Source organism: Ceratosolen solmsi, unplaced genomic scaffold (genome assembly GCF_000503995.2).
Source record: "Ceratosolen solmsi marchali unplaced genomic scaffold, CerSol_1.0 scaffold47, whole genome shotgun sequence".
Taxonomy (NCBI): domain Eukaryota; kingdom Metazoa; phylum Arthropoda; class Insecta; order Hymenoptera; family Agaonidae; genus Ceratosolen; species Ceratosolen solmsi.
This window is the reverse complement of record NW_011948419.1, coordinates 4,901,900-4,913,378: the sequence shown is the minus strand read 5'-3', so window position 1 is coordinate 4,913,378 and position 11,479 is coordinate 4,901,900. Positions and strand designations below refer to the sequence as shown.

General features: G+C 25.3%; 1 protein-coding gene across 1 annotated transcript in view; it reads right to left on the bottom strand.

Moving 5' to 3' along the window:
• Nucleotides 1-203: 203 nt before the first annotated feature.
• LOC105360804 (titin-like) overlaps nucleotides 204-11,479 on the bottom strand; it is a 24,086-nt gene continuing 12,810 nt past the window's right edge. The window contains exons 7-27 of the mRNA XM_011497805.1: nucleotides 10,410-11,472; nucleotides 10,101-10,148; nucleotides 9,909-10,013; nucleotides 9,507-9,659; nucleotides 9,060-9,423; nucleotides 8,142-8,457; nucleotides 7,741-8,029; nucleotides 6,156-6,288; nucleotides 5,356-5,792; nucleotides 5,014-5,283; nucleotides 3,855-4,236; nucleotides 3,617-3,771; nucleotides 3,225-3,515; nucleotides 2,712-2,853; nucleotides 2,302-2,626; nucleotides 2,046-2,196; nucleotides 1,846-1,923; nucleotides 1,636-1,740; nucleotides 1,364-1,561; nucleotides 846-1,148; nucleotides 204-487 (exon numbers count right to left, since the gene is read on the bottom strand). Of these exons, the coding sequence (XP_011496107.1) occupies nucleotides 285-487; nucleotides 846-1,148; nucleotides 1,364-1,561; nucleotides 1,636-1,740; nucleotides 1,846-1,923; nucleotides 2,046-2,196; nucleotides 2,302-2,626; nucleotides 2,712-2,853; nucleotides 3,225-3,515; nucleotides 3,617-3,771; nucleotides 3,855-4,236; nucleotides 5,014-5,283; nucleotides 5,356-5,792; nucleotides 6,156-6,288; nucleotides 7,741-8,029; nucleotides 8,142-8,457; nucleotides 9,060-9,423; nucleotides 9,507-9,659; nucleotides 9,909-10,013; nucleotides 10,101-10,148; nucleotides 10,410-11,472 (5,511 nt within the window). The 3' untranslated portion in view covers nucleotides 204-284. The remainder of the gene's footprint in view (nucleotides 488-845; nucleotides 1,149-1,363; nucleotides 1,562-1,635; nucleotides 1,741-1,845; nucleotides 1,924-2,045; nucleotides 2,197-2,301; nucleotides 2,627-2,711; nucleotides 2,854-3,224; nucleotides 3,516-3,616; nucleotides 3,772-3,854; nucleotides 4,237-5,013; nucleotides 5,284-5,355; nucleotides 5,793-6,155; nucleotides 6,289-7,740; nucleotides 8,030-8,141; nucleotides 8,458-9,059; nucleotides 9,424-9,506; nucleotides 9,660-9,908; nucleotides 10,014-10,100; nucleotides 10,149-10,409; nucleotides 11,473-11,479) is intronic.

Here is an 11,479-nt window from a genome sequence, read left to right as displayed (position 1 = left end):
AACATGTAAAGGATTTTTTTTTGAAGGACGAGCTTCGCGACATTAGCCCTAGTTTTTCAAGTTTATTATTATTAAAATTTATTATATTTTATTTTCTATTATTCTTTCTTTTTTGACAAAAAATCGAGAGGTACATATACTCTAACCACACATAAAACAATAGAAAATATATATTTATACGTATATAGATATATATATATATATTTTAATAATCGGAAGAATAGTACACGAACAGAATTCATAATACTCATGGAAATGCTTATTAAAATAATTATAAATTTAACTTATTTAAACAGTTTCTTCGCATTGAGCCAGATTCGGAAGAAATACTCATCCTTTCGGAGAAGTCGTGCTCTGGCATAAGAATGGATGTCTGCATCCATGTTGTGATCGCGAAGCCAAGAACTCGTATTTTCTGTACTAAAGCTTAGGGATGTTGTTTCTCCTCGATCTGGTACCTCAGCGACTGGTTCTATGACTGCCAAGTCTATAAAAAATATTGTATTAATAATTTTAGATTAATACTTTATTTTTAATTATTTAAATTTATTAATATAATTATTACAATTCTAGTAAAATTATTGTTGCATAATCTATATACGTTGTAAGCTAAATAAAAGTTTCGAAATTTTATAATACATAAAAAAATTGTATATTTTGTAGTTGTTTTTATAAAAAATATAACCAAATTAATTTGAATTCGGCAATATAAAAATAATAATTTTAATATGAAAATTAATTTTTTATATGTTAATGAAATTGTATAAATATATTCGAACATTTATTATTTTCTTTTTTTACACATATTAAGAACAAATTAGAATAATATCATATGTATTAAATACCTGATGCAGGTAAAATCTTAAAAGGCTCTTCAGACTCTAATGGTTCACTACAACCAATTTCATTTTTTGCATAGATTCTAAAAAGATATTCATGATTCTCCTGTAAGTCCCTGATAGTCAGCTTTTGTATGCCGGCATTTACTCGACCAACTTCCATCCACATCGTCTTCTTCACATCTCTCACGGCAATTTTGTAAGCCTCAAGCGGAGCACCACCATCGAATTCGGGTCTTCCCCATTCCATTGCAATTGTATTGCCAGCTATTTGTCTTATTTCCAAAGGTGCTGTTGGTGGCGATGGTACTGCTAAAATATCAATACAGGATATATTACTTTCCATTAACTGACTAATTTAAGATTTATTCTTTAATATTTTCCTTTTATTTTATTTAATAATTTTTATGTATTTAATATATTATAATATATTAATTTTTTTTTTAATATGATTTTAATACCATTCCAATATTTTTATAATAATCCATTTTTATTTAAAGCGGTAAGAGAAATCGTTATCTTACTAGCATGTGATTTCAGAAGAACAGGCTCTGACGTCGTGGCTGCACTTAAACCTATATTATTTTCAGCGAATACTCTAAATAAAAATTCATTTTCTTTTAAATTTTCGATAACATGAGAATTTATTGTTCCATCTAAAGTAACAACTTTAGTCCATTTTGATCCTTTTCCAGTTAAAGGCCTTTTTTCAATTATATATCCTAAAAAAAAATTTAAATAGTTTTATATTATAAAATAAAAATGATCTTGATTAATTTTTTTATATAAAATTTACCTGTAAGATCAGCCCCTCCTGTACTCGTTGGTGGTGACCAATTTAACGTTACGCTTCGAGTTGTAATATTGGTAACATGGACATTTGTTGGTGGTGACGGTGGTGCTAAATTAAAAAATAATTATTTCAGAAAATTAATGACTATCTGATTATATCTATCTATCTATCTATCTAAAATAATTCAAAGTTTGGGTGATTAGCCATACTTACTTTTATAATTAATAATTTTTGTTTCGGGAAAGCTTCCGAGTAAAGCATATATTCTACTTTCAGAAATTTTTGTTATTTCTAAGCATTATTTAAGCAAAAAGCGTTTTATATTATAATTTAGAATATGCACAACAATGAAACATGTTATTATAGTTTTGAAAACAAAAATTATTCAAATAATAATTTATTCAAATACTTACTTAATATTTTACCGGAGGTAATAGGCTCCTTAGATACAAAAGGTAATCCTAGACCTATTTTATTTTTTGCAGTTATTCTAAAGTCATATGGAGTATCAGTGATTAAATCTGACACTCCAACATGTGTTATATCTCCCTTTGTTGTCCCTACCTAAAATATAATAATATTATTTTTTTTAGTACTTTTTAAAAATATTTTTATTAAGATGTCCCTCTTATTTTTTATACTTAATTAGTGTAAATTAGTTTCATATACCTTCTTCCATGATTTCATTGAAGTTTCTTTCATTTCAATGATGTATTCAGTAATTGGTGATCCTCCATCATCTTCAGGTGTTTCCCATTTAATGGTAAATGAAGTTGCGGTCATTCCTGAAATTTCTAATGGACCTCTTGGTGAACCAGGTTCATTTTGAGGTAATTGTGATGCATCCATAATTTTTATTAATTTTGAATTTGTTGAAGGTTCACTCGGTCCGATTAAATTGACGGCTATTATTCGAAATACATATTCTCTACCAGTTATTAATTTATTTACAGTATGTTCAGTTGTTGTTATTATTTCCAATACTTTAGTCCAACTATAAATTAATTTTTTAATAAAACATGTTAATATAATAAAAAATTTATAAGTATAATATTGCTATTTATAAATAAATATCATACGTTATTGCCTCCTTTTCACGATATTCCAAAATATATTCTATAATTGGTGAATTGCCATCAAATTCTGGCTCATTCCATTGTAATGTTACGCTATCGTTTGTTACGTCAATAGCTTCAGGAGTATCGGGAGCATTTGGAATTTCTATATCCGATAATAAATAATTATACTTTATAAAATATTAGCGCAATAAATTATGTACTAACTAATTCATTGCTTACTAAATTACATTTATTTATAACTGAAGTATAAAAGTAAAAAATGAAAAACATAATCATTATTCATAGTAAATTGTTTTATTAATTCATCGCCACCAAAAACAGTTTTTAAATTATAAATAACTTAAATCAATACAATTATCTTTATAATGTTAAGATGAAATAATAAAAATGATATATGAATATATATAAATAATTGAAAGCTATTATTAATAATACCAAATTTTTTATGTAAAATATAATTAAAAACATATTAAAATATATTAAACTTCTAGATTGTTTAAAATATTTACTTACGCATGACAATGAGCTTAATATTTATAGTGGCATCTCCATGTACATTAGTAACTTTCAAAGTGTAATCTCCAATGTCTGATTTTTGTACTTTCCTTATAGTTAATGCAGCAAATTCATCATTTAGAGTTTGAATAATACGTTTTGATTTTTGAATTAAGTTGCCATTAACAGTCCACTCATCTGTTGGTTTTGGTGCAGCAGTAAAGTTTACATTCATTTCTATATCATCACCAGCCTTAACTCTGTATATATTTGGTGAATTCATACTGATTATCGGCGGTGCTTCTATAACTATAGATTAATAAACAGTTTTTAATTTATATATTTATATAATTTAAAAATATATAAAACTTTTAAAAATTAAAGTTTTTATTTTATATAAGTTTTAATACCTTTAACTTTCAATTTTGAAGAACATTTGACATTAGTAGCAGTGACACTGTATTCTAAAGCATCTTCTATGGTACAATTTTTTACGATTAATTTTTTTTTAAATCTTTCATCTATTATTGTATACTTTGGTGAATCGTGAATTTCTTGTCCTTTTCTAAAATTTGACCAATTTAAATATTAAATAATAAAAAATGATTAAATTGTATGTATTAAAAAATTGTAATTTTAAATTTTAACCTTAACCACGTAACAGGAATATCTGGTTTGGATAATTGTATTTCAAATATAGCATCTTCATTCAGTGAAATTAATGTTACTTCAGGCAAACGTTTAACAAATTCCACTTCAGGTTCTTCAATCGTTAATTTTGCAATAGAAATTTGTTTGCCAACGCGACATGAATAAATTCCTTCATCATCTAGTTCTGAATTATAAATTTTTAGTTTTTGTCGTTTACCATCTATAGAAAGTTGAATATGTTCTGAAAATTTAAGTTCTTGATCGTCCTTAAACCATTGTACTAGAGCATCACCTTTTGTTAATTCAATTTCAAATATGGCTTTTTCACCCTTTACTATTGTGACATTTTGCATTTTTGTGATAATTTCAGGAGGTAATTCTGTAATATGAAATTATTAATAACATAGTATTTTATCAAATGATATATTTTCTAATATATATTGTTAACTAATTTCAAAATTCTTTTGACTCCTAAGAAGATAGTAAAAAGTCAGTTTTCAATTATTTTTAATGGTAATTATCCTGAGATAATAAATATAATTAATTATAATATATTTTATTAACTCTACTAATTTCTAATTAAAAAATCAGTACAAATATATTAAAAATACGTCGCATAATATATGTTTAATATATCGTTAATGTTATCGAAAATAGAAAGTAAAATATATATAAAAAAAAAGTATTTTTTTGCACTTTTTTTTTAAGTATCTGATTTTTTCTTTACTTTTACTTATAACACTTTACAAAAATTGATTCTTACAAAGAATATTATAAACACTTTACGTTTTTTCAGTACTATAAAAATAAATTTTATATAGAAAATAATAAAATCAATAAAAATAAAATAAGTATTTTCAAATAATACATTATTTTTATGAATTATAATCGTATAACTTTTGTATAACTATAAATAGCAATGAGTGGTCATGTATGTGTGTATGCGTATGCAAGCGTATGAATAATAAACTTTAAATTTATAGAATATATTCAAGAATAAATATATATATTTAAAAAAAAGTAATTTAATGAAATGTTTTCTATTTTTAATGTCAAATTTTAATTGAATAATTTAAAAATGAGTTTTCAGTATTTTCATAATTAGAAGCATATTTATTTTTAAATGATTATTGTATCAACTTAGTATATTTCTTACCAACAACGGTAACTTCTGCTGTACATTTTTGATCACTTAAGAAACATGTATATTCTCCTTCATCTTGAATAGAAGATGATCTTATTAATAGCTTTCTAACGGTTCCTTCTTTAATAAATTCTAGCTTTTCAGAAGATGGAAATAATTCTATGCCATCTTTAAACCATGACACATCAGCAGTTTGAGACGTTATTTCAACTTCAAGAATAGCTGAATTTCTTTCTATAACTTCGAAATCTTGCAGTTTTTTCACAAATTCAGGTTTTGTAGCTGCAAAAAAATCTTGGTTAATAATTAAGTTTATTACGTAAAAGTATTTGAAATTATTTATCATTATTTTACCATTGACTTTAACATTGCAAAACGTTGTTTGATTTTTCACTATGCATTTATAGTTTCCTTCGTCACCTTGAGTAACGCGTTTAATAACAAGTTTATGAATTTTTCCTTCTTCTATGACTTCACGATGATCCATACCGCTAATTTCTTTATCATTGTGCCACCATGTTGTAGACACTGTATGTGATGTTTCACAAATTAGTTCCAAAGACTTGTATTCGTCAATAGTCTTTCTTTTTTCAAGTTTCTTTATAAATATAACTTTATCCACATCTACAGTGACTTTAGCTCCATGAGATGTTTTTCCAACTGGATTTATAGCTACACATTTATAATCTCCTGCATCCGTTTCAGAGTTAGCATTTCTTATCTCCAGTACAATATTTTCCCCATCGTAAATTTCAGTTACATCCGATGATTTTTCCAAAGGTCTGTTATTTCTATAATATAAAAAATATAATTATTATTTTTATTTATTGTTTTACTAATTTATTATTTAAATATATTTTAATGATAAAAAGTATTATGTTTAAAAATATTATAAATATTATTACTACTTATAAAATATAAAATTTTAAAAAGAATTGTAATTAGGTTGTCGAAATGTAAATAATCATTATAGTTACTACTTTAATAATTTAGGTATAATAATATGCATTTTAAATATTAAATCAGTACATTGTTAATTTTATGTCACAGTAATTACATAAATTTAGAATGCCATTATGTCATTTCATTAAATTCTATCATAATTATTTTAATTCTTTGTAAACTATTAAATAAGTTATTTATATAATCTTTACCTTAACCATGTGACCTCTGGTATAGGGTTTCCTGTAACTTTTGCTACAAGTTTAAAGTTACCTCTTTCTGGAACTGTTAATTCTTGGAACCTTTCAGTGAATAAAGGTGGTTCTGGAGCTCCACTTGGTATTTCTATACAAATGAAATAGATTTATTTGTTAATATTTCTTAATTAGATATGTTAATGCACATAATTAATTAATGTAAACGAGAATTATTATATCACAATATGAAAATCAATTTTTTACATTAAGCATTTATTACAAATAAAAAGTTTAGTTTAGAAGATTTTCCACAGTATTTATTGATTTATTTTTAAGGCATTCATTTTAATTTAACTATTATAAAAATGATAAGTAATTTTTAATTCAAATAAGTCATATGTAAAAAGTTATCTTAATAATATATAATAAAAATATTCGTGCATAAAATTAAATATATTATTCATTTGTTAATAAAAGAATGTTTCAGAGATATATTTATCGTAATAATTCAAATAAATAGTCAAACATGTGTTAATAATTTTGTCAAAAAAACTTTATCAACCATATTAAAAACAATTTTCTTTATATATATTCGTTGCTTAATATTTTTGTATATAAAAAAACTGCTGTAATATGGAAAAAAAAATTTGTATTCTGCTAGTTTTGATAAAAATTTGTAAACCTAACTGAATATTATAAATTAAATATATTATTGATTTTATTATAGTTACATTAACTTACAATAAGTTAGTCATACAAAATTAATTTTTTATGGTCTGAAAATATCTATTATATATTGAAATGTAAGTTAGATTCATATCTGTCCTATGATTTCGGTATTGTTTATAAATGTTATCATTATTATGTTTGCAATAATATGTATAATATCGCTAATTATTTTATGAATTTACTGGTATTTCTTTCGAAATTAATTATCATTATGAAACTTAAATTTAATTTATAAAGTTTATGAAATTTTTTAAATATTAACTAGAGTTTAAATTTTTGAATAGATTGTTATATTTTATGAAATTATATAATTTTAATGCAACGTATATTATTTGAAATTGAGATTGTTTATAGATTCAGTACCATTTATAAAGCTTTACAATTTATAAAAAGCGTTTTTAATATAAATATTCTTTAATATTAAATTATCGAAAATAATTGCAAATAACGATAACAAATTAATACAATAATTAATATAATATAGCTACTTAATATATTAAATTTCTACAATAAACTGGTTAATAAGTAATGTTAAATAAAGTGTGTTATTGGAATTATTCAATAGAATTATCATTAATTGAAAAAATATAATCAAATACCCTTCCATGGAAGAAGCATAGTACACTCTTCTTTTGTTAATTCTATCGTAAAAGCAAATTCAGTGTATAATATTTCAGCAGCTGCAATACATTTTAAAGCGCAATTTTCGATATTAATTTCAAGCCGATTATTTGTCGAAAAAGCAGCAATTGAAGATTAAAATGACTTGCATTGTATTTATGATAAATATTCAATTGAAATAAATATTATTAATATATATAGTAGGTAATGTTCATTTTTTAATAAATAAAGATAGGTTTATACAAAGTACCTTCCACAGTAAGTGTAGCTTTAGTCTCTGCTGTTCCTAGTTCATTCTTAGCTACAACAGAATACTCTCCAGAATCTGAAATTACTGATTGAATAAAAGTTAATGTATTTAAATTTCCATCTTTTTTAGGTATCATTTCACAAAGTGGTTGTCCATTTTTTAACCATGAAATTAATGGTTGTGGATTTCCAACAATATGAGTTGAAAGCACTACTGTATCTCCTTCTCTCACAGCAAAAGGTTTCAAAGGTTCCAATATTTCTGGTGGTTCTTTGTTAGTAGTCTGAACCTGCATATAGATAATTTATTTATTATTATTATTACAATTAATTATGAAGTAATTTGCTTCGGTATACATATGTAATAAATTTTTTAATTTATATTGTTATCATTATTTATACCTTAAGAGGAATTTCAATAGTAGCTTCTCCCTCTCTATTTTTTGCAACTATTGTATACTTTCCTTCTTGTGTTTTTAATACTTTTGTAATTTTCATAATACTGCAATACATATGCATGTCACTTTCTGTTGTAATAATCATATTTTCTTGATTACTTAATTTTTTATTATTATAGAGCCATGTAATTTCTGGTTCTGGTACTGCAACAAGTCGACATTCTAGAATAACATTATCTCCTTCTTGTACACATTTAGCTTTTGGCTGTCGAGAGAACGTAGGTGGTATCCCTTCTAATATATCCGCTAAAGAAGATTCTCTGTAAAATAAGTATTAAAAGCAAATAGTAATTATTGTGCTAATTAAAATAGTTCTTAAATTATAATAATTACAACAAGAATAATAAGAATAATAATACATTAATTAAATAAAAATCTATTATTTATGGTATTTTTAATCTTATTCGCATTAAAAGATTTTTATAATTATTGTTTTACATTTAATTATCAAAAATCATTTTAAGTATGTAAAAGTAACATAAAAGTAAATAAAAATATTAAGAAATCAACATCAAACAAACATCTCTCTCTGCACATTTTATTTGAATGATTATAATTATTAGTAATTTCTTATACAGAATAAGCAAATATAAATTTATAATTGTTGGTGTTACAATTTTTAGTTTTATGCAAAAATTTTATATATAAGAGTAATTTTATACAATAAAGATATTAGTTTATTTATTCATTAATAGAAAGATATTAATAGAAAGTATTGAAACATTTATATTTCTAATTATATAATATTTATTTATTGAATTGAAAATTAATACGTTTAAATGTAAACAATTAAAGTATAAAAATGTTTTTTAATTACAAATCTTTACTTATAATTAATTTATAATAAGGAATTAAATTGCACCTGGACAAGCTTTTTCTTGAAAGTATAGTTACATCTGAGCCATGGTCGGATCCAGGTATTTCGACTATCAATTCTGTAGTGCTTGAAGCAAATCCGACAGTATTCTTTGCTACACAAGTAAAAGTTCCTGCATCTTCAGGAAAAACTTCTTTAATAATTAATGTTGCTACATTATCGTCATCATAAAACATTTGAAAATCCGGTGATGGTTTAATGATTGCAGTTTGTCGGAACCAAGTAATTTGTGGTCTTGGAACTCCTTTGACTTGACATTCGAATTGCACTGTATAACCATCAGGTGTATGTATTGGTTGTAATTTTTCTATAAATCGCGGAGCAGAAGTTTCGTCACCAATTGCAGGTTCTAGATAAAATTTAAAATAAAATTAATGAAACAATATTTTACGTATATATGATACAATCATTATAAATGATATATACTCTTACTTTCAAATACAGGTAATTTATCAATTTTTTCATGAAGTTTTCGTTGTAAGTATAAAGAATATTGTATTTCATCAAGGAGGTATTGTGCAGGAACCCATCCCTTTTCTTGAGTTAGATTTTTTTTTACAAACCACCAGTCAGAATTAGTGTGTTCTTCAAAATACAATAAAATTATGTTAGATAATATATATATTACAGAATTAAATTAATTTTTTATAATTAATAATACAACGGTACGCACCTGGCGCCCGCGCACCACACACACACACACACACACACACACACACACACACACACACACACACACACACACATTCGCACACACACATTCGCACACATTCGCACACATATACCTTCCCTCACATATAAATGTGTCTGTAAAAATAAATAATTTTAACTTACCAATTACAAGGACTTTTTCGCCTTCAATCAAATTAATGGCTTCATTCGTTTCTGCTACATATGAACAAACAGAATACATTGTATCGCCATCTTGAACAATATATTCTAAATTAAAATAAAAATATATAATCAGTGTTATATTCACATCGGTTGTAGGATAGTTATATATATTTATCAGCAGTAATGTATTACCTTCTTCAGAAATATTATCTTCTTTTAATAAGCTCAGGGTCGCTTCTCCTATAAATAAACATTAAAATGGAATAAAAATAAGAATTTCTATATATACATAATTAGATTAATTTTTCCACTTTACCGATATGCTTTTCTAATGCAGCAATATAATAAAATGAAATGTGTGAAAAGGTTTACAATAACAAGGAGTTAAGGGCAAGAGTACTTACTATTTTAAAAAGATGCTTGAAAAATATTAAATAAAGCATTCTAAAAGCAGCACATAATATATGATGAAAAGCTGAATACAGAAATTTATTTTCGAACCTTCTTCAAGTGTAGAAACTCGTCGTTTAGGTTTTAACTTTATCTCTATTGATTCATCTGTATTCTCACACAAATACTTTTGATTTGATTTTAGCGGTAACCGAACATCATCTTCTATGTCTTCTATTGCATATGATTGACATTTGTCCACAGATTTTCGTTTCAATGGTAAATTCAATTCATTAGTTTCATGTTCTTTTATACTATATTCATCTTCTGATTCATCAATAATTTCTTCCACAACAGGTACAGAATTATCAAATTCTTGAATAATTTGTATGGTTTCTTCGCCAGCTTCTTCTGAATATGTCGGTTTCTTTTTTCTAGGTTTTATTTTAACTTTTCCAGACAACGAAATGTTTTCTTCTTCATAGGTATTAAGTGAAATTTTAAATTCTTGTTCAACCTCTTCTTTAGTTGTTATTTTGCGTGGTTTAAATGTCACAGTTTCTGTTTCAGTAACTTCTGGTAAATCCGAACGAGGTTTCTTTCGCGATCTAAGTTTTTTAATGGTAACATCTTCATAAATTTCTTCAATTGGCTTTGGCAGCATTTTTGGTGGTTTTCGTTTTAAAGTATATTCTTCAACATTATCTGTCACATCTTCTAATGGTATGGGCTTTTTAATTGTTAATTCTTCCACAGTTTCATCAACCTTAACTTTTTTTTTTGGCTTCTTCTTAACGGGCATAGAAGTTTCAACATCTTCCGGTTGTTTAACTTGATCAAGTTCTACTTGTTTATGAATCGTAACTTCTTCTGGTGTTTCGTCAATACTTGGTTTCTTCTTGGGTTTCGGTTTTATTGCAACCTCTTCTATAATTTCTTCATCTACTATTTCTTTTTTTAATGGAATTAGTTTTTGAATCGTTATCTCATCCGCAGAATCATCGGCAACAATATTTTCTTTCTTCTTTAATGGCAGTTCAACTACGACATCTTCAGATTTTGGAACCGTCGTGTCATCCTCTTTTGGTTTCGTTACTGTTATTTCCTCAACAAATTCATCAATACTTGGCTTCTTTTCAGGTCTCCGTTTAATACGAACATCATCGATAATTTCCTTTTCC